At 49.8% G+C, this 20,899-nt stretch overlaps 1 protein-coding gene across 1 annotated transcript in view; it reads right to left on the bottom strand.

Moving 5' to 3' along the window:
• SNX10 (sorting nexin 10) overlaps positions 1–15,577 on the bottom strand; it is a 78,514-nt gene extending 62,937 nt beyond the window's left edge. Inside the window, exons 1-2 of the mRNA XM_069648219.1 lie at positions 15,341–15,577; positions 8,377–8,477 (exon numbers count right to left, since the gene is read on the bottom strand). Coding sequence (XP_069504320.1) covers positions 8,377–8,477; positions 15,341–15,439 — 200 coding nt within the window. The 5' untranslated portion in view covers positions 15,440–15,577. The remainder of the gene's footprint in view (positions 1–8,376; positions 8,478–15,340) is intronic.
• Positions 15,578–20,899: the final 5,322 nt, after the last annotated feature.

Here is a 20,899-nt window from a genome sequence, read left to right as displayed (position 1 = left end):
GGCAGTATTATTGTAGGCCTTCACACCCAAAACAAATATTTGTTCCAAGTAAAGCGTGGAAGAAGGTCGCCGTGCCTAAATTGCAGAATGGGTAAAAATCCCTGCTTCGCTGTTTCGCTTAAGTGTGTGATCCTGGCCAAATAATGTAACCTCATCCTGACTTCAACTGCAAAAATTGGAGTGCTTATACGCAATTACATTTAAACCCTTACTATAGGACAGTTTTAATAAGTGTAGGGACAAATTGGTGTACCCTGGTGCTCCTCTGCTAGAGGTTCCAATACTGTCACATAGAATTGCATTATTGCTGAACTGACCCTCCCCCAGTCTCGTACCAATTGATTTGACATACAGTCTCAGCCAGTCGTTGCACGAGGGATTCTAGTATAGCGGCCTAACTGTGGTTGAACCAACATTACATTTTCTCCCCTGTTGCTCCCAGCCGCTGAAGTTGCTTCGGCCATCCAGAGTACTGGCCCAGACTCTGCTATGTCCTGTTGTGCTACGATATTGAGTATTTCATTGCACACAGTCTGCCTTTTTCACACTTTCTAGGAGCCTCAGGATCTGCAAGAAAGAGGTTAGGGGGCTAATGCAGCAGCAGAGGGTTCAGGCCAAGATTGCTTTGTTACAACAACGTGTGCAGATCTTAAAAGATATGGTTCTGTACGGTGAAGGGTTTAGATATTTTGTCAGCTATGTGGAGCAATGGTTGTGTGTTTCAGGTAGCTGCGGTACTCACTTGTGTTTTTTTTCTTTTGCTTTGTGTTTTTGCCACCGACTCACTAGAAAGCCAAAGACCAAAGGTCCAACTCGCAAGGGAGACAAGAACGAGAGGAGAGTTCACCAAATCAGCCAAGGACCACTGGGGCAATTGACCAGAGAGGTTCACTTTTACTTCATTCTATGTTTAATTCCGGCTGTAAGCCGAAACTATTGAACTGCAGTACAATTAGGAGGGAGATGACTTGTAAGGAGGGACGCAGAGCTTGGGGTGTTTTGTTATTTACCAGCCAACGGACTGCCCATGGCCATGTTAATTCCTATGGCCAATTCCACCCACTACCTGCCCCTCCAAAAGCACATCCTCATGGGATCTCTTTGAGCTAGCTTTATCAAGCATTAACATCAACCATTTGCCTTCCAAAGTTATTTCTGAGCAGTCTGCTGAGAGTTAATGGCTTAATTACAGTTGTAAATGCCTTCAGCCACTTGATTTAGATCTGTTCCATGCACTGAACTCCTTTAGAAACATGCAATCACAAAGCCAACTATTTTGGGTTGAGGTATTAGAAAGGCATTTACCAGGTGATGCCAGCATATGCCTACGTAATCACTACATTTTTCAGCCTTTGCCATCTTATCGCAAGGTAATACCATTATATCAGTGCCTATCACATACTTGCACAAAAGCCCAAACTGTTGGCTTTGTATTATTCCTGGCAATGTCTAGTCTAGCCACAAAGCAGCAAGAAACACTGTAGATGGCAAACTAAAAGTCAAACCCCATCCGGCACAGTCCTACCTTCCCCCATCTCCCAACACCGCACTCCCTCCTTTTCAGATGCAGAGTACCACTTGTTCCTTTTTTCCACTTCACCACTGTTCTGAATACAGCACTTTTAACACGAATAAACAACTTTCTTGGCACAGGATGCACCGCCAAACTCTACTTGCAAACTGTTTTTATTAGAAGAAGGCGTGGTTTTGCAACCTAATGCAAGCTTTGTATGGAATTTAAAGGCATTGTGACGTGCATCAGGAGTGACGTTGCTGACAGGCGGGTGCGGGTCAGAAGCACCAGAGTCATGAGTGATGATCTTCTTCAATGGGTTTGGGGTTATGTTATGAAATGCAGAGAATCCAAGGTCTGATCCCTTGATATGGTATGGTTTATTTGTAAAGCGCCTATACACAAAGCAAGTGTGTCAAAGCGCTCCAGAAGGGAAGGAACAAGGGGAAAAAAACAGTCATTCAGAGCCCCTGAATTTCAGAACGATACAAGTCTGCACGGGCAGAGTGGGTGCATGGAACAAGTGCATATAATACAATTAACGGGGTAGAGAACAGCAAATAGGTCTGACGACCGATTCTGCAGTTTTTCCAAGTGCATTGAGGCGCCACCATGCAAGGAGGGGAGACAAGGGAAAAACAGATAGACGATCTTCAAGGCATGGTGCATTCAGATCGTGCAAGTGTGCAGACAGGTGCAGAAGGAGGGGTCTGGGGGAGGGGACCAAGTGCTCTCAGTCAGTCAGAAGCTGGGGTAAGTGCTGAGAGATACCGCGCTCATGGGTCATTGTCGACGTGCAGTAACGATGAGGCAAGTGCAAGACCCGGAGGCAAGTGCAAGAGGACTGGCAATGGTGCCAGGGACCTGTGAGACTCTGAGGTACATCAGGCGGCCAGTCAGCAGGCTGCGTGGAAAAGAAGGGAGAGAGGGACAAAGCGGAGAAAGAGGTTAGCAGGGTAGAGGGATAGAGAAGGAAGAAGAGAAGAGGAATGTCTTAAGGAGTTTCTGGAACTTAAGGAGATCAAACTCAATACGGAGTGCGACAGGGAGGCTGTTCCAGAGGGAGGTCCCTGCAGAGGATAAAGATCTCCCTCCAAATCTCTGCATGGAGAACCGGCTCACTCGCAGAAGGGTGGAGGTAGATGAGCGGAGGGCTCGGGAAGGACAGTATTTAGGTAGGCAACATTGCAGATAGGTACGTCCCAGGCCCCAGAAAGCCTTGTGGACAATGCAGAGGGTCTTGAACTTGATCCTTGCAGCCAAGAGGAGCCAGTAGAGGGAATTCAGCAACAGAAAGATGCGGTCCCTGGGCTTGAGGGCAAGGATAAGTCTTGCGGTTCTGTTCTGGATGAGTTGCAGAGGGTGCAGAGCAGAGTCAGGGAGATTGAGAAAGAGGCTGTTGCAGTAGTCCAGCCTTGAGAGAACCAGAGCTCTGGAGACAGTGAGCCACTGGGGGGAGGTGAAAAAAGGAAGAGTACCTCTGAGGAGGTCTAGCTGGTAGTTGGACTTTTTAAAGATGTCCGAAATGTGAATTAGAAGGAGAGAGTGGAGTCGAAGATGACCGCAAGGTTTTTTTGCCTCGCAGGTAGGTGCGGGCACAGGGCCAAGGGAGGCCGGTCAGAGTGACAATGGGAAAGCGGGAGCAGGAGTCCCAATGCGAACAATCTCCATCTTACTGGCGTTGAGGCAGAGGTCGTTTACAGTACACCATGCCTGAATTACGGACAGTCAAATAGGAGCGAGATAGAGGAGGTGGCTGAGGGTAGCTTGAAGGAGAGTTGCATGTCATCCGCTAACAAAGGTAAGTTAGAGATGAAAGTGGCAATCGCACATGCAAGGGCAGCCAGGTATACACTGATGAACCGGGGGGGGATAGGTTAGAACCCTGGGGAACACCACAAGTTGAAAGAGTGATAGTAGAGAGAAAGGACCCAAGTTCCAACTGGGATGGGCGGTCCGAAAGGAAAGAGGTTAACCACACCAGAGCCTGACCTGTGATTCCCAGGGTGTTATGCAGTCGTGCTATTAGGATGTTGTGGTTTACCGAGTCAAAGGCAAAGGAGAGGTCAGGAAGAATGAGGACATTGTAGCATTGAGATTTCAGAGCAGGTCTTCACGGGTGTTCAGAAGAGCAGTTTCCGTGCCTCTGGATGCTCTAAAGCCAGACTGATGGTCGTGGAAGCAACCAGCCGTTTGTGTGGAGGGTGAGCTGAGAGATAGCCAGCTTCTCCAGGAGTTTGCCCAGGAAAGAGGTGACATAGGGTGGTGGTGTGCCGGAATGGAGGGGTCGGCAGAGGGTTTCTTAAGGAGAGGGTGCACAAGGGAGTGCTTAAGAGAAGTTCGAACACTCCAGTGGCAAAGGAGAGATTGCAGAGATCAGCCAAGGCTGGAGCGAGAGAGTCTATGTTGTCCTTAATGGTTTTGGAGAGGCAGGGGCCCATCTGTTTGGATGAAGCCATCATGGACCAGACTTGTCTGGCGACCTCATCAGGTGCGACGGGAGTGAGAGAAGAGAGGTGGTGGAGGTGCCAAGGGAGGCTCCAGAGGTGTTGGTGAATGAGGTAGTGTGGAGGAGAGAGAGGAAAGGATGGTCTTGGGTTTTCGCAGTGAACTGTGCAGCCAAGGCCGAGCAAAGGTTCTGGGTGCGTGTGACAGAAGGAGGCTACTGCAGGATTGGTCAGTTCCTTACAGACTTTGAAATGTTTGGCCGTGTTTGATGCCGCAGAGATGCGGGCTTGAATAAATACTCTTTTCTTTGTGTGGATGCAGAGTCGATATTACGTTTAAGGGCAGCCAGATCGGAGTCGTACCAAGAGTTGCACTTTTTGGAAGGCTTCAGTCAGACCCTCATGACAGGGGCAAGAGCATCAAGGGTGTAAGAGAGAGATTGAAGTTAGCGAAGGCTGTGTCAGGGTGAGAATCAGCTGCAGGAGTAGGAGGTGGAGAGTAGGTGGAGGCAAAGGCAGTCGCAGTCACTCTTTTCATGGGTCTGGTGACTTTCAGAGTGGCTGCAGGGGGAGAGGAGAGCTTCAAGTGTGATGAGAGAAGAGAGTGGTCCGTCCAAGAGACGGAGGTAGTGAGAGGGATGGAGAGGGGGATGTCGGTAGAGATGAAAGCACCCAAAGTGTAGCCCACTGTGTGCGTGGAGCCAGAGGGTAAGATAAAGAAGGAGAGAGAATCGCATAGGTTGTGGAAGGGCCCTGAGGAGTCAGGAGAGTCCAGATAGATGTTGAGATCACCCAGCAGGAGGAGTTGAGAGGAGGAAAGTATAGGAGGCGCAGCTTGCCATCTTTGAAGGTCTTCCGCAGGGGACGATGCCCCCGATATCCCTGAGGGTGGCAGAAGAGCATGAGGCATAGTGGAGGGTGGAGGAGCCAAGGCCGACAAGGGAGCTGGGACAGTAAGGAAAGGCGAGGGAGCCTGTGCAGAGGAGGGGGAAGGCACAACGGACAAGGGAGCCTGTGCGGAGGAGAAGGAAGGCCCAGTAGGCAAGGGAGCCTGTCCAGGGGGGAGAGGCAAGGTTTGAGAGGCGAAGTAGGAGCCTTTCAAAGAGGAGAAGGTTGGGTTGAGGACCATTATGGTTCCATTCCGATAGACATTAATGATGACCCTGGAAATGGCAAAGAGGTCAAGAAGGACCTCCCAGCAGATGCCACCATTAATGGGAGAAGAGGCGATGGGAAAGAGAAAGGCGGCCATGTGGTCCACAAGTCCGGTGAGGGGATGACAAAGAGGATGTCTGTGAGAGTCTCTCTGGCGGAAGCCGCAACATAGATATCTGCAATGGGAAGGGCTGGGTTGGAGCCCAGTATGTCCTTAAGTTTCTTCCGACCAGATCAGATTTAGTGATAGAAGAGGGATAGGAAATGGAGAAGCAGTTAGACAAGATAGGAGGGATAGATAGCGACATGGTAGCTGCAGTGGTGAGGAGTACACTTACCAGGCTGATGTACTGAGGCACGGGGGGGGGCAAAGAGGAAAAGGTGGGAACGTTAATGCAGGATGACCTCACAGAAAACACTATTTTTTTAAAAAAAAGGCAGTAACAGTTGGGTACCCAGCAAAAAGGGATTTAAAAAAAAATTGTAACAGCAAGTACACAGCTGTGTTCGATTTTAGCTAAAGCAGAATGAAACAATCCAGCATGTATCGTTCGATATCAGGCATAGCAGAATAAAACAGTGCAGCATGGTGCAAGAGAAACATAAGCACCCAAATACGAATTAAGCAACACACCCCTAAAAAGTTTTTTAATGCAGCAACACTGAATGCAGATGGTGCAACGGAAACAGAAGCACCCAAATTCGAAATTAAGCAACACACCCCAAAAAAGTTTTTTAATGCAGCAACACTGAATGCAGATGGTGCAAGGGAAACAGAAGCACTGATACACATGTATGAAAGAAGTAGATGTAGTAAAAAGGAATGAGGTTAGTTACGAAAATGGATTGAGAGTACAGCATTGGCAATGCCTCAGGAGAGTTAGTAATGGTAGAACAGCCAAACTCACAGTCATTACTGCAGGGATGGCGGGGGGCCTTGAAATGTTTTTCATTGTTAGCACCTGCATTCATATGCATACATTTTTAGGCAATTGAACTCATGATGTGGGGTTAGAACTTACATGCCAGGAGAGTGATTGGAAGGGTCGGGGGGACAGGAGACAGCTCATTCTCACAGCCGTCCATAAGTGGGTGTTTTAAAATTTAAAGGAGAGTTAACTGCTTGTAACTCTGAAGCTGCACCAGAAGTCTCATTACAATGTGTAAAGAAGTTAGATGCCCCTACACAATTAAGTTTGCCACTCCCCACCGTCTCTGAAGTTAGCGCCTCTCCTAACATTTGAAGGGCTAGCCCCCCGCCTACATTTTAGCCTAGGAACACCCCTGGATATTCCTACTTGCATTTTGGTAGGCAGAGAGGTGCGGGAAGCCTTTCCCTAAACTAGTGTGTTTGTGCAGAAAAACGTACTTGATCAAACGCAGTAAAACTTTAAAGCTGTTACGTTCAAGGAAGACCTCCATTGCCTCTCTGCATATTGCGCTTTAAAATTTACTATTTGATAATTGGTCCCCACAACAGACCATGGCAGAGGGGTAGAACACTGGGGAGGCGGGTGTTGTAGTCCAAAACATCCAGAGAGCCGTAGGTTGCAGACCCATGCCATAGAGCATGTCATGAAGGTGCCCCTGTGACGGTTTGGCTGGTGTTAGTTCCGAAGATCGAGGATGGGTCCAAATGAATGCAACTGGATTGGCCCATCTGCGAGACCTTTCATCAATGGAGAAGTGCAACTATAAGTGCATACAGCTGCCCTTTGGAATGCAATGGAGACAAACAAGGGGGCATACATTGGGCCTGGGGGAGAACAATCTGATACATGGGAAGAAAGATGTGGTAACCCTGCGCTGAAAATACAGAACAAGAAGCTTCACTGGAAACCCTGTTTAGCATCAGCCATTTTTTCAGCGAACGGCTCACTCCTTTCGTTTGCCTAAACTGAAGGATAATCAGCTTGGCAGATACAATGATCTGGCTAGGACCACAATGCTACTTGCAACGACCTTCTGCAACCTGCGATGTACATACCCAACTATTTTTGCTTCTACTTTGTACACAATGTGAGCTATATGGGTTATTTAATGTGCAGAGTGCAATGTTACTGGCAGCGCCCCTCGAGGCACCAGCCTTCTCCCCTTAGTTTTAACCAAAGCCTTTCTGTGTGTTCTTTGTACAAAGTGTTGGGAAGACTGGACGCATACTAGATACAGGGATGGTAAGTGGAAGGATACAGGAAGTCATTACACTCGGTCCGGGGCATGCAAGAATGTGAAGAGCATGAAACTAGATCAGACTCTTAGATTGTGCCAGCAGAAAAGTGTCTTTCGTCTCTACTAGTCCCCAGTAAGGCTAGTGTTCGACAAGCTGTGTATCATCTGATGTCTGCTGGACTTCATCGGGGAATGTAAATGGCTGGGGGAACATTTTCATCCAAACAGATCTGATCATTGGCTCCATAGGATATAGGGGCCCCCACCAAGTGATCTTGGCGCTATGCCCTCGATCTTTAAGTCTCCCATACGAGAGAGTTCTGGGTTTACAGAGCACTGGTTATGGCGAAATAGGACATGTTTATGGTCTGGAAATCAACGAGAAGACGAATGTGTGGGGAATGGACTTCCAGCAAGTTCTCATTATCACTTAGAGAAAAGATATTCCACATAAGGAAAGCAACACAAGAGATTTGGGCCTCTTACAAGGACTTCTATGTTCCCTTCTGCTCTCGCTCCCACACGCTTTTCCTCGTCATCTCCCGCATACGATTTTCCAACAAAAATGCTATATTTGGTCCCTGCTCATTTGTTCTTTACTAGACACCTGGATCTCATCCATTTAAACTTAAGTCATTTGGTTAATGTTAAAGGATATTTGTACCGCGCACTATCACCACCAGAGCGATCGCCCGGCGGCTCTGAAATTAATTATATTAATTCTATTCAAATTGTTACTGGCCGTAATATCCTGAGTTTTGTACTTTTACATCTATTACGGCTGCTGTTTCTTTATACTTTCATGTTTATGGCATGCTGACCATGCTATGGATCGGAACCCATGTTTGTCCTGTTATTTGTGTGGTTTTCTTTTGCAAGTGGTCAATAAGAATGTCTTTAAAAAGGAGCAAAAAAAGTTACACCACTAAGATAGTCCATATGCGTGAGTTTCCATTCCATAATTTCACATAAATTGATTGTATGTGAGTGAACCAGGCAGAGAGAGGCTTTGTTGCATGCAAATTGAAACTGAAGATCCGAGTGTAGACACGGGGTAGTGCGATGTGTTGGTCAAATGCTGTAAAAACTCACATAAGTCGAGCGTTATTTTGTAGCCGTTCTCTGAGCCACACAAATTCTCGGAAACGTCTCCTAACGCGAGAGGTCTTCAGCGTGAAGCACATGCTGTTCGTCTGCAGAGAGAGGCCAGAGTCAGTATTGCACGTTCCATACAGTTTAGAGAAACCCAACATATTGTCATTTATAGGGAGGTTTTTAATATTAAAAAAACATAGAACCATATGTAGCAAGGCTAACTACCACACCGGACAAAGCGCGACTTTTAACAAAGGACCCCGAGCCAGACATGCACTATTCTCACTATACAAAATGTTTAAAGCCAAAGTAAGACCCCCTCGAGGGTTTTAAGTGAGCTGGGCACACCCCGGCAGTCTCTCAAAACCTCAATTGAGCCAGGGCTCCCACTACACCCAACAGCCACTTTATTTTTATTTCCCTGCGTGGGATTCGAACCCACGAACTGCCGATGACTAGCCAGTGTCTCATTGCACTGTTATTTCGTAGGTGTTGGATTTCATTTGTTTCATTAAGTAGACTGATTGACACATAAAGCAGTCTATTGCATAAAACAAATGGAATTGTGCACCTATGAAATAGCACAGTGCGATGCGACACTGGTTTGTCAGCAGCAGGGATCGGGTTCAAGTGCACAGCACGGTACAATTTAAAAAAAAAAAAAGCAATTTCAATTGTATGTATTGTCCCGCGCTGGGGATTCAAACCCAAGTCCTGTTGGTGGCAAGACAGAGCCAACGTCGCATTGCACTGTGCTATTTGTGCTCAATTTCTTTTGCATCATTCAGTAGACAACTTGACACAGAAAGCCTGTCAGGCTGTCTATTGAATGTAAAAATGAAATAGCACAGTGCAAAGAGACACAAGCTTGCCATCGGCAGGCATGGGTTCGAATCGCAAAGGCGGGACAATTAAAAAGTAACCTAACAGCTTTTCTATTTTCCTGTGCTGGAGACACTGCAGGCCACGCCCATCACTTAGGCCACACGCCTCGTTGCAGCCCACCTCCCTTGATTTCTCACTTAAAGCACTGCTTCCCACATTACCTCCACGTCCACACTTCCTCATCACAGTACTTACCTCATGAGGCACCCGCCTCCGACACAGGACCTTCTTCTATTTCTTCTTATTTCTATAACTCCTCCCCCACACCCACGTTACTTAGTTTTAATTTTTCCTGCCTCCTGCAGGTTGGGCTTGTTTTTTTCTTCCCGGCGCGGGGCGCTGGTGAGCTCCGAATGCTGGCCCCCTGGTGGGGCCTTCGGCTCCTACAGGTGTGGCAAGACTCCTGGGTTCCCTGCGGGGCTTGGGACCCGGTTGAGTCAGGCTGCCTTGCCTGGTTTCTGCTGGGCTTTGGCCAGCGCAGGGCATCGTGGCCCGGGTTCTGGGAGAACGGACCCGGGTTAAGGTAAGGAGAAGGGGGGGCATGTTTTTTCTGTTGCATGGCCATGCTGCATGGTCGGCTGTGCATGGATTGGCGGCTCCTTTTTCTTGTTTGAGCCACGTGCTCCGGAGGAGGGTGGGCTCCTCCTCTGGTGCTGCAGGCATGTTGCCATAGGAATTGATTGATGTTGTTCCTATTGGTTGTTGTTCTTTCTGGCCTCTATTTGAATGTGGGAGAGGCACGTTAGCAATTGTTTGTATGTGGAGCCTTGATTTGGTGTACAGGGGTCTTTGGTGAAGCAGGCTTCCTTGGTCACTGTTTTTGAGCTTACTCAACATGGGAAAACATTCTGCAAAGAGCAGGCATCTGGTCCTGTCTTCTTCTTCGTCTTCCTCTTCTCCTGATTTACACCGAAAGAGAAAGAAGAAGGCTAAGCGTTTTTCCCTGACCAGAAAGGAGTTGAAGAAGCTGCTTAAGCATCGTAGAGGGAGTCGCACAAGTGCTCATGGACACAAGCGCAGGCGTCTGTCTTCCTCATCCTCCTCTTCTTCTGGCGCGGAGTCATCGGCCTCTTCTTGTTCCTCTTCGGCTGATGCTGAAGGGAAGTATCTGGACAGAGAAGGAGTGGATGAGGCGCTGGCTCAAGTTGGGGATTGCATGGGATTTTCAGAGCCCCTGGTGCCGGTGAGGGGGCCGACCCTTCTATTCGCCAGTATAGGCATACACCTAGGAAGGGGTTGCCATTGGTTTCCGATATCCGGGAAAAAATCCTCCGGGAATGGCAAAACCCGGAGAAGATTGCAATGCCCCGCTTCATGTCCAAACTTTACCCTTTGAAGGGCGAGACTTTGCTGTCTGATCCAGTTGAGGTCGACGATATCCTCACCAGCCTGGTGGGTCGCTCCTCTATGTCGGCCGAGGAGGCGGCCGTCCGAGATCCAGTGGACTGCCGAGTTAATTCCGGCCTTAAGAAGATTCATGCAGGGGCGCATCTGGCCCTTCGAGCAAATATCTATGGTTCCTACACAGCTGAAACAGTGTTGCATGGTTTCAGGGAGTTGAAAAAGGCTGTCAATGAAGGCTCTGATTGTGCCCCTTTGCTTACAGACATGCAGAGACAGGTTGAGTTTTTGGCCGATCTGGCTTTTGATGGGGTACGTGGTTCAGCCATGGCCATGGGGGCTGGTATATCGGCCAGGAGGCATTTGCACCTAAGGGACTGGAAGACTGATGGGTCTCAGAAGGCGGCTGCCCTGAAACTTCCTTTCACTGGGTCCAGGCTTTTTGGTGATTGCCTTGAGGATAAGGTGCACAAAGTTTTTAGGGCGGACAAACATGCTGACAAACTTCGACGCAAGCCTCCTTCAACGGCCAAGAAATCTTCCTCTGGGGCTGGTCCAGTGACCAGCAGGTCTTTTCCTGGCTCCTCATCACATTCTTTTCAGAGATCTCAGGGGGGTCGGGGTCCTCCACGCTCTTCACGTCCTGGGCCGGCACCTAAGTCCTGACGGTTTGGAATTGCCGGTGGGCGGGCGGCTCTGGCAGTTTTTTCCAGTATGGGAAAGGTGGTGTTCCGACTCATGGGTTCTGGACACAGTACAATGGGGGTATCGAGTGCATTTCCTGTCTCCTCCTGTCCAGCATTGCATGGTTCGGACTGTGGTTCCCAGGTCTCGGCATAAGAGGTTGGCCATGGACGCCGCGCTCTCCGAATTAGTGTTGAAGGCGGCCATCATGCCCGTTCCTCTCCCTGTGCAGGGTCAGGGGTTCTACTCACGGGTGTTCCTGGTCCCCAAACCTTCGGGGAAGTACCGTCTAATTCTGGACCTCAAAGCCCTGAACTGCTTCGTCCAAAGGGAACACTTCAAGATGGAGACTTTACAGAACATTCTTCCGATGTTATTAAAGGGGGATTGGATGACGCTTATTACCATGTGGCTCTCCGTCCCTGCCACATGCAGTTCTTCCGCTTTGCAGTGGGATCCCGACATTTTCAGTTCAGGGTGCTCCCGTTCGGACTGCGATCTGCCCCCAGAGTTTTCACCAAGCTGGTGGCTCCCCTGGTGGCGCACTTACATCTGCGGGGCATTCAGATATTTCCCTACCTGGACGATTGGTTGATCAAAGCGTCCTGCCGGCAGACTGCCATTTCTCATCTCCGATTGGTCTGCCAGGCATTGCAGGGCTGGGGTTTCCTGGTGAACTGGCAGAAGTCCCAACTGGAGGCTTCTCAGGATCTAGTTTTCATTGGTGCACAGGTTTGCACCAGGATGGGGAAGGTGTTCCTGTCCCTGGAGAGGGTCCGTCGCTTGCTGACTGTTCTGGGCAGGGTTCTCGGGAGGCAGTATGTCCCGGCCCGCCTATTGCTGAAATTGCAGGGGCACATGGCTTCTTGCGTGTTTCTAGTTCCCTGGGCCCGTCTTCATCTACGCCCCTTGGTGTCCTACCTTCTCTCCCACTGGCTACCTTCATCTCAAGCTTTCGAGGCTTTGATTCCGGTGTCTCTGGCGCTGCAGGTCTCCCTGCAGTGGTGGTTGAGGGTTTCGAAACTACGGGCTGGGGTGTCCCTGATCATTCCTCCTGTGACCACACTTACTACCGACGCCAGTGGAAGGGGCTGGGGAGCTACGTTGGGAGTCCTCTCTGCTCAGGGGTTGTGGGATCCGGAAGAGAGCCATCGGACATCCAATTGGCGAGAGTTGTGTGCCATTCTCCGGGCTCTGGTGTACTTCAGGAGGTTGCTGGTGGGCCGGGCAGTTTTGGTCCAGACGGACAATACGACAGCTTTGGCTTACATCAACCGCCAAGGGGGTTCCGGCCGCTCCTTGAATGCCCTGGCAGCTCAGATAGGTGCTTGGGGGGAATCACATCTGGTGTCCCTGGTGGCTTCACATATCAGGGGGGGTGGACAATGTTCGGGCGGATCTACTCAGCCGCCGGTTTCCCTCCTCGGTGGAACTGGTCCTCTCGACCCAGGTTTTTGCAGAGATCTGTGTCAGGTTCGGGACCCCTATTCTGGACCTGTTTGCGTCTCCAGCCTCAGCAAAAGTTCCCCTCTTCTGCTCTCGTTTTCAGACAGAGGGTGCGTGGGGGGTGGACGCCCTCTCTGTGCAGTGGCCTCAGGGTCTCCTTTATGCTTTTCCACCTATTCCTCTTCTGCCTCAGGTGGTTCAGCGCATCAGAATATCCAGGGTGACTGTATTGTTGTCCGCTCCGTACTGGCCCCGCCGGAGTTGGTTCCCCTCTCTGTTGGAGCTTCGGTGCCAAGAGCCTTGGCTGGTTCCGAAGTGGCCTTGTCCCCTTCTGGGGGAGCTACGGTTGGGGGTCTGCCAGATACAATGGGCAGTGTGGATATTGCACGGGCTAGGCTGATATCTCAGGGGTTTTCTGGTCCTGTGGTGGATTCCATAATTAATGCTCTTAGACCCTCCACTCTGAAGGCTTACGGCAGACATTGGAGCCATTTCCGGGACTGGTGTGGGCGGTCTGGGATTCCCCCCTGCGTTCTGGCCTCCCCGCTATCCTTCAATTCCTCCGGGATGGATTTGACAAGGGCCTGGCGGTTTCCACGCTTCGCTCTCAGTGGGCCTCCATAAAATTCCTTTTGGGGGACTCTGATGGGCACTTGGATGGGGAGGTGTTGGTGGGGAAGTTGCTCAGGGGTTTTTCTTCTTCCCGTCCTTGTACTTATAAGGGGCTTCCTCCTTGGGATCTCCCTCTTGTCTTAAAGTTTCTTCAAGGGCCTCCCTTTGAGCCCATTTCCGAAATTGATATGAAACATCTGACGCTGAAGACTGCTTTTCTGATTGCCATAACTTCTGCCCGTAGGCTTGGGGAGATTGGGGCTCTGTTATGTCACCCCCCTTTCCTGAGGGTTCTGCCGGACTCGGTGGTGCTCAGGTGTGATCCGAAGTTTCTCCCTAAAGTCGTTTCTCGTTTTCACACCTCTCAGGATCTGGTTCTCCCTGCCTTTTTTCAAAATCCGCAAACGCCAGAGGAAGTGGCTTGGCATAACATTGATGTGCGGCGGGTGGTGTTGGAGTACTTGGCTAGAACTGCCCCTTTCCACCGCTCTGACAGTCTTCTCATTACTTTTGGCCCGGCTGGGGCTGGGCGTAAGGCATCTGTAGTGTCCATTAGCCGATGGATCCGTCTTGTGGTCTCCATGGCCTATGTGGCTTCGGGCCTGCCTGTGCCTTCGCACGTTCAGGGGCGGTCCACCAGAGGTTTGGCGGCCTCATGGGCCGATGCAAGGGGGGTTTCTCTACAGGAGATATGTAGAGCTGCCACTTGGGCTGATCAGAGCACCTTCATCAACCACTATGGGTTGAATGTCTCCCACTCGGGGGTTGGTTCCTTCGGGGTTGGAGTTTTGTCTGTGGGGATGTAAAATTGGAGTTATTAAAGGTGTGTGTTTCTGCACTGTTTTGACTCTCTGTCTCATTGGGACCTTTTTACCCGTTTGTTGCTTTGGTATACCTCATGAGGTAAGTACTGGGACGAGGAAGAGTGGACGTGGAGGTAATGTTCTGATTACTTACTGGTAATCTTCGTTACTCCTAGTCCTACTCTTCCTCGTCACAGTACTGACGACCCTCCTCACCCTCCCTGCGGGGAAGGTCCCATGCTACGGCTTGGTAATATGAAACTAAGTAACGTGGGTGTGGGGGAGGAGTTATAGAAATAAGAAGAAATAGAAGAAGGTCCTGTGTCGGAGGCGGGTGCCTCATGAGGTAAGTACTGTGACGAGGAAGAGTAGACTAGGAGTAATGAAGATTACCGGTAAGTAATCAGAACATTACCTATTACTTTCTACCAACTACTGCTTCTAAATGATTACGGTGTTTATGAAAAATGAAGTGGAGGAAAAGTGAATCCCCGCTGCTACTCTGCAATTTACAGGCTCTAGATTTAGCAATGCCCGACGACTCGACCATCCACCGCACTAATGCTTCCTTCAGACAAGCCACAGCAAGCCAAGGCTTACTACAAGATAAACCCCCACAACCCAGGGCTTCCGGCCAAGGGAGGAATTGTACCGGAAGACGGGGTTACGCTCTACCAAAAACGATCTTCCCGGAGCACCGTTCCGTGTAGACATCTAGCAGAGGTGGGAATGTTCCCCTGGATGCAGGGGTTACTTCAAGGAGCCTATCAAGGACCCCTAAACACATTTCTTTCGACATTTAATTTGGGGTTTAGTGAGACCCAACCAGTTTATTTCCCCCGGGCTCATGAAGACGGTGGACTTCCCTAAAGTGTCAGATGCATAGGATATTCGAATAGTTCGCTCTACCACCAAAATACTTCACTGTAACATTTCAGATACGCGCCCATAAACATGATTTGTGTCACAGTGACTGAAGCCAAGATCAGACATCGGTGGTGCATGCCAAAGCATACCGTTTCCTGCTGTGCCCGTTTACTGTTGACACCACCAGCCGGTTACATGTAACTTTGCAAAGTACTCAGCAATCGAACTGCTCCACCCAACCACCCATCAATATGCGCTTTGTATAGCCCCTGTTGGCGAAGCAATATTTATATTCAACACACATGTATTAAATAAATACTCACGTGAACGCATATCTCATAGTCTATATACGAATGCCAATAATCTTCCTTCTGCAACTGAGGATCTCGCACCCAGACACTTGTCACTTCCTGCAGGCGCATGACAGAAAAAGGGCAAAAAAAAAAGCGGTTTTAAAGTTAAGGCAAGTTACCGCGGCTACGCCAAAAACCCAACTGAAAGGCGGACCGCTTTTCTGCCCGGTTTTGTACTCTTGAAAGGAGAAGGAAACACAAATGACTAATCTGTAAGGCCCGCCCCTTCCTCCCTTGCTGCACACGAGTCCACCGCTCCCCCCGCCCTCCACAGGCAGGTCACACGCTTTGTTTTGCAATGACATGGGATTTCTCATGTGAGGTAACTCAGAATTTCCCAGGACAGCGAAGGGCTGTGTCCTTCCGAAGACAACCTTCATAAACCGGGAAGAATTAAAGCCCCAGCCCTCGAATCAAGTGCCTAAACACACTACATGGAGACATAAAAACTCCAAGCTAGCCACAGCACTGTTCATTTCGTCATATTTAGGGTGTCTGCAATTTTTTTACAGCAGGTACATACTACGTATAGAATTATAGATGGGTAGCTACCAACTCCGAGTGACAACGGGTCGACAGCAAGAGTGAAGCTCGAGTTGTCCAAGTAATGTCACTTGCGCGGAATACACACGGAGCTCGAAAAGCTATCCATCTATAATGTTATGTTGTGTCTGGCCCTGTGTGTGCCCTTTTTCCACTCACTCGCTGCCCCATGGACCAGCACTCCGCAAGGGGTGGGACAGGGAGACAGGACGAAACCATATAAAGCATAAAATACAGACTTCCCTCATCTCACCCCACCCCATCTCACAGCAGCACAAAAATTAAACAAAAAAATACCGAGCAGATAAAGTCACACATCCCCCTGCTATGTTGTTATGGTATCCGATTATGAATTCCATAATCTTCTGACATGACCGAACAGTAGGAGGATCCAGCATTTAGAAAGGGGCATAGTGTCGAATAGTCCTAACTTCTGTTTTCGAAATTCATCCATTCTGCACACCCTCCATTCTGCAGGTCTATTGCGCAAGGGGAGGTGCAAAATAGACTCACTTTATCTGCATGTGGGGTGTGTCCCTAGGAACCCTCGCTGAACCCCTTTCTGTCTTCCCTCAGCACAGCACAGCACTCCACACCCAACACTTCCCTTTACCCCTCCACTGGCCAGCCTGTACTATTGTCCTCTGTCAATCTCCGTGCATTAAGCAGAGGAATTTCCACACTGGGGTATGTGCAATACATGGCACATGTTAAACGTTGTTGCCCCTTAAAGGGCACGACAAGGGACTGGTGGAAGGAGAGAGATAATGTGGGAGGAAAGGGAGGAGTTTAGGAAAGGGTTTTTCAGTTTTGATTTGTTATACATTAAAGAAGACGTTGCTTCAAGCCCTCCGGTTCTGCGTCCTTCATTTCGTACAGTTCCATACTTTCTCCCTGGGAGAAGGGATACGACTACGTGTCCTAGAAGGATGCCTATTTCCTGCCCTCGAGAAACAATTGCTAAAGAAGCCCCTCTCAATTGATACGGTGAGTGAGCTGGTGAGGATTTTTGAGCGAGTTGATGCGCAAGCGGCTTCTATGACAGGCGCACCTGCCACAAAGCAGGACAGCGGCAAACTCATTGCCGCAGTCCATCCATCGACCCAGTGTCAAGGGCACAGAGGGTCCACATCATTCAAGACCACCAGCCAGTCTGGTCCCAGACCCCAGAGGCAGCGCTACCGGTGTGGAATGGTGTTCCCACATTCAGTGACTTGCCTTGCCCTCTCGCAAAGATGAGCCAACTGCGGGAGGGAGGGCCACTTCCAATCAATCTGTAGGGAAGGGAGACGTTCCCTACCCCGAGAATGAACCCACAACCACAGACCAGGATGTATGGATGGCCACTGCAAGCCCCAGCCTACCAGAACAGGTTCTACCACCCAGGTCAATGATAATATGTTAGAGCGGTGGAGGAATACCATCCACCGACTACGCACAGGACTATGGATACTAGGATCAGCCCCTCCCCCCCAAGTGGAGGATGAGTATGATGAGCCCCTGCACAACTATCAGGACTATGAGGACCAACAACAGTTTGCACCCTATCACAGAAACTCTGGCTATGACCAATCATACCAGGATGAATATGTCAACCTCATCCAGGTTGATAGGGAGGTGAGGGAGGAGCCGAGAATACCAGTCAAGATAGGGAACAGGAAGTTGTGTTTCCTGGTCGACTCTGGCACCACTGTCATCATGGGGGAGCAAGAATTCCTGCAAATCCCAGAGAGCCCAACGCTGGAGAAGACGTATTCTAGGATTTTTCAATGGGGCGCGATGTCACCCCTCTACACCATCGGACATTTCAAACGCCAACTCATGCACAGGGTTCTGACCGTGGAAACCACTATCCATGTCATCAGGAGCCCGACGAAAGGCCAATGTCTCCTCAGCTACCACAAAGCCTTGTGTCGAGGTCTCACTGACATTCATTTCCGAGAAGGGGATGTGATCCACTCAGCGGCAGGGGGAAGCAACAAGACAAGCACAGTGTGCACAATCAACGCCTCAGCATGCCCAAACCTCATCAACAAGGAGGAGATCCCGACGAAATTCCCCCGACTATGCACAGGACTTGGACAGCTCAATGGAGCGCCTATGAAACTACACATCGACTCAGCCGTCAGGACCGTCCCCCAAAACCCCAGAAGGGTGGGTTTCCATCTCCAAGAGGCCGTCTCCAGGGAGCTGAATCAACTGCTTAAAGACGGCATCATCGAGCCAGCTACAGGTCCTACCCCATGGGTGTCCCCTCTGGTTATCATGCCCAAGGAAGGTGGATGACTACGCTGGTGCGTGGACATGAGGATGGTGAACACCGCTAGACAAAGAGAGCGCCACCATGGGCCGTGCATAGAAGATATGATAGTCCAACTCAACAAGTCAGTGATGTTCTCGAAACTGGGTTTGATCCTAGGGTACCAACAGCTCGAAATACACAGTGAATCAAGGGGCATCACTATATTCGCCACCCATGAAGGCCTATTTCGGTGCAGGTGGCTACATTTCGTTATTTCCTCTGCTGCTGAAATTTTGCAGTAAGCCATAAAACAGATGATCAGACCCATCAAAGGTGCGCTGAATTACAGCAATGACATTCTTTTGTTTGGAATCTCCCCTGAATACCACAACGCAGCCCTACTTGCGACATGCACAGCGATAGATTATGCTGGCCAGACGCTCAACATCGAGAAATGTCGTTTCAACAAGAGGAAACTGAAGTTCTTCCGCCACATTTTCTCTGCCGACGGCATGACGCCTGACCCCGACCAAGTCAGTACCATCACTAACCTACGGGAACCTTCGCAAGTGGCCGATGTCCGTTCATTCCTAGGAATGGCCGGGTACTGTGCACGCTACATCCTTCATTACGCGTCCATCACTGAGCCGATCCGAAGACTACTGCAAAAGGAGTCAGCATTTGTCTGGTCCCCTGCTTGCCAAGAAGCCTTTGACTCCATCAAGAAAGCCCTGGCAGAGGCACGCCGCCTGGCATACTTCGACCCCAACGGGCACACGGAAATCATAGTGGACGCTAGCCCCGTAGGCCTTGGGGCCATCCTGGCGCAGACGAGTGGAGCCGATATACATTCCAGACACATTGTTGCCTATGCGGGCAGAGCCCTGTCGGCCCCTGAGTCTGCATACTCGCAGGCTGAGAAAGAGAGCCTGAGCCTAGCGGCCGTCTGGGCCTGCAAAAACTTCCATAACTTCATTATTGGGAAGAAGTTCACGCTGATCACAGACCACCAAGCGTTATGGACCCTTTTCCGGAACCCACGCACAACAATGCCACCCAGGATAGAGAGATGGGGCATCAGGCTACAAGAATATGAGTATGACATCGTCCACAGGTCAGGTGGGGACCAAAATCCGTCTGACTACTTATCTCGACATCCAACTGGTACGCCAACCACCAGAGCGGGAGACATTGAATACATCAATTACGTGGCTGCAAATGCACTCCCACCAGCACTGTCACTCGAGACTGCATCCGCAGCCGACCCATCCATGGCACTGGCCATTAGTTTGATGAGCAATAACAAGTGGAAAGACTACCGGCACGCAGTTCTGAACCACATGGGAATGTGCAAAGAAGAGCTGGAGAGGTTGGCAAGAATACACACCGAACTGGCGGTCAAGGACCACGCCATCCTATTGAGAGGGTGTCAGCTAATCATCCCTGCGACGCTCAGAGCAGAGGTCATTAAAAAAGCCACAGGACATTGAGGAGCTGACAACACAAAGGGCAACTCCGATGCCATGTATGGTTCCCCTTTTTAGACTCACTGGTCGGCAGCTGGGTCAAGAACTGTCTGGCATGCCAGTGTACAGCCAGAGCGGAGGTCCCGATCCCACTCCAGCCAACGGACATCACGGACTGGCCATTGGACAGAGTAGCAGTTCACTTTTATGGGCCGGTGGAGTCAGGGGAATATCTTCTGTTCTTCATTGACGAGTATTCAAGGTTTCCCATTGTCAAAAAAGTGACAACCACTGCATACCCTCAAGTGGCAGCAACATTTGACGAAGTGCTCAGTGAGTGGGGCATCCCAAGGTCCATCAAATCGGATAACAGAGCCCCATTCAACAGCCATGAATTTGCAACATTCACGAAACATATTGGGTTCAACCACCAGAAGATAACCCCCAGGTGGCCACAGGCTAACAGGCTAACGGAATGGCCGAACACTTCATGGGGTCCATCAAGAAAACAATTCAAAGAGCATGCACACAAAGCACTATGCAGACTCCTACGAGACTACCGCAAAATGACACATGAAGCCACCAATAAGTCACTGGCAGAGATAATGATCCGCTACGAATTACATACCCACATCCTGAGACATCCCAATGCCCTTGAAGCAGGGGATATTGAGGTCTGGAGAAGAGACACTGAGAAGAAAGAACAAGCCAAGTTGGGCTTGGACATGAGACGAAGAACTGTGCCTAAAGACTTCCATGTAGGGGATGAAGTCCTTGTCCAGCAGGCCATGACAAGGAAAACAGATTCCAGATATGCACAGAGACCCCTGAGTGTAGTTGCCATCAAAGGAACCATGGTGACTGCTCAAAGTGGAGATCGTGAAATCACAAGGAACAGTTTGCAATTCAAACATCACATTAAGAGAGAAGATTGTGAACCTCCGGAGCCGGATCCAGAACCAAGGGAACAGCGAGATGATCTATGGATCCCTCCAGAAGAAGCCTGCCATTGGGTGCCCGCGACAGTCGAGGCATCAGAGCTGGAAGGGCTGGGCGAGAGAAACGCACGACCCCTTCGCCTGATCAGGAAGCCCTCTCGCCTGGTCGAAGATTGCTAATGCCGGACGTATGATGTTACCCTTTGTTGCCACTTTAAGGGCACGCCAAGGGACTGGTGGGAGGAGAGAGATAATGTGGGAGGAGAGGGAGGAGTTTAGGATGGGTTTATTTAGTTTTAATTTGTTATACATTAAAGAAGACGTTGCTTCAAGCTCTCCG

This window comes from Ambystoma mexicanum, chromosome 2q (assembly GCF_040938575.1).
Source record: "Ambystoma mexicanum isolate Mex_15411 chromosome 2q, UKY_AmexF1_1, whole genome shotgun sequence".
Classification (NCBI taxonomy): Eukaryota; Metazoa; Chordata; class Amphibia; order Caudata; family Ambystomatidae; genus Ambystoma; species Ambystoma mexicanum.
This window is presented reverse-complemented; position numbering and strand designations above follow the sequence as displayed.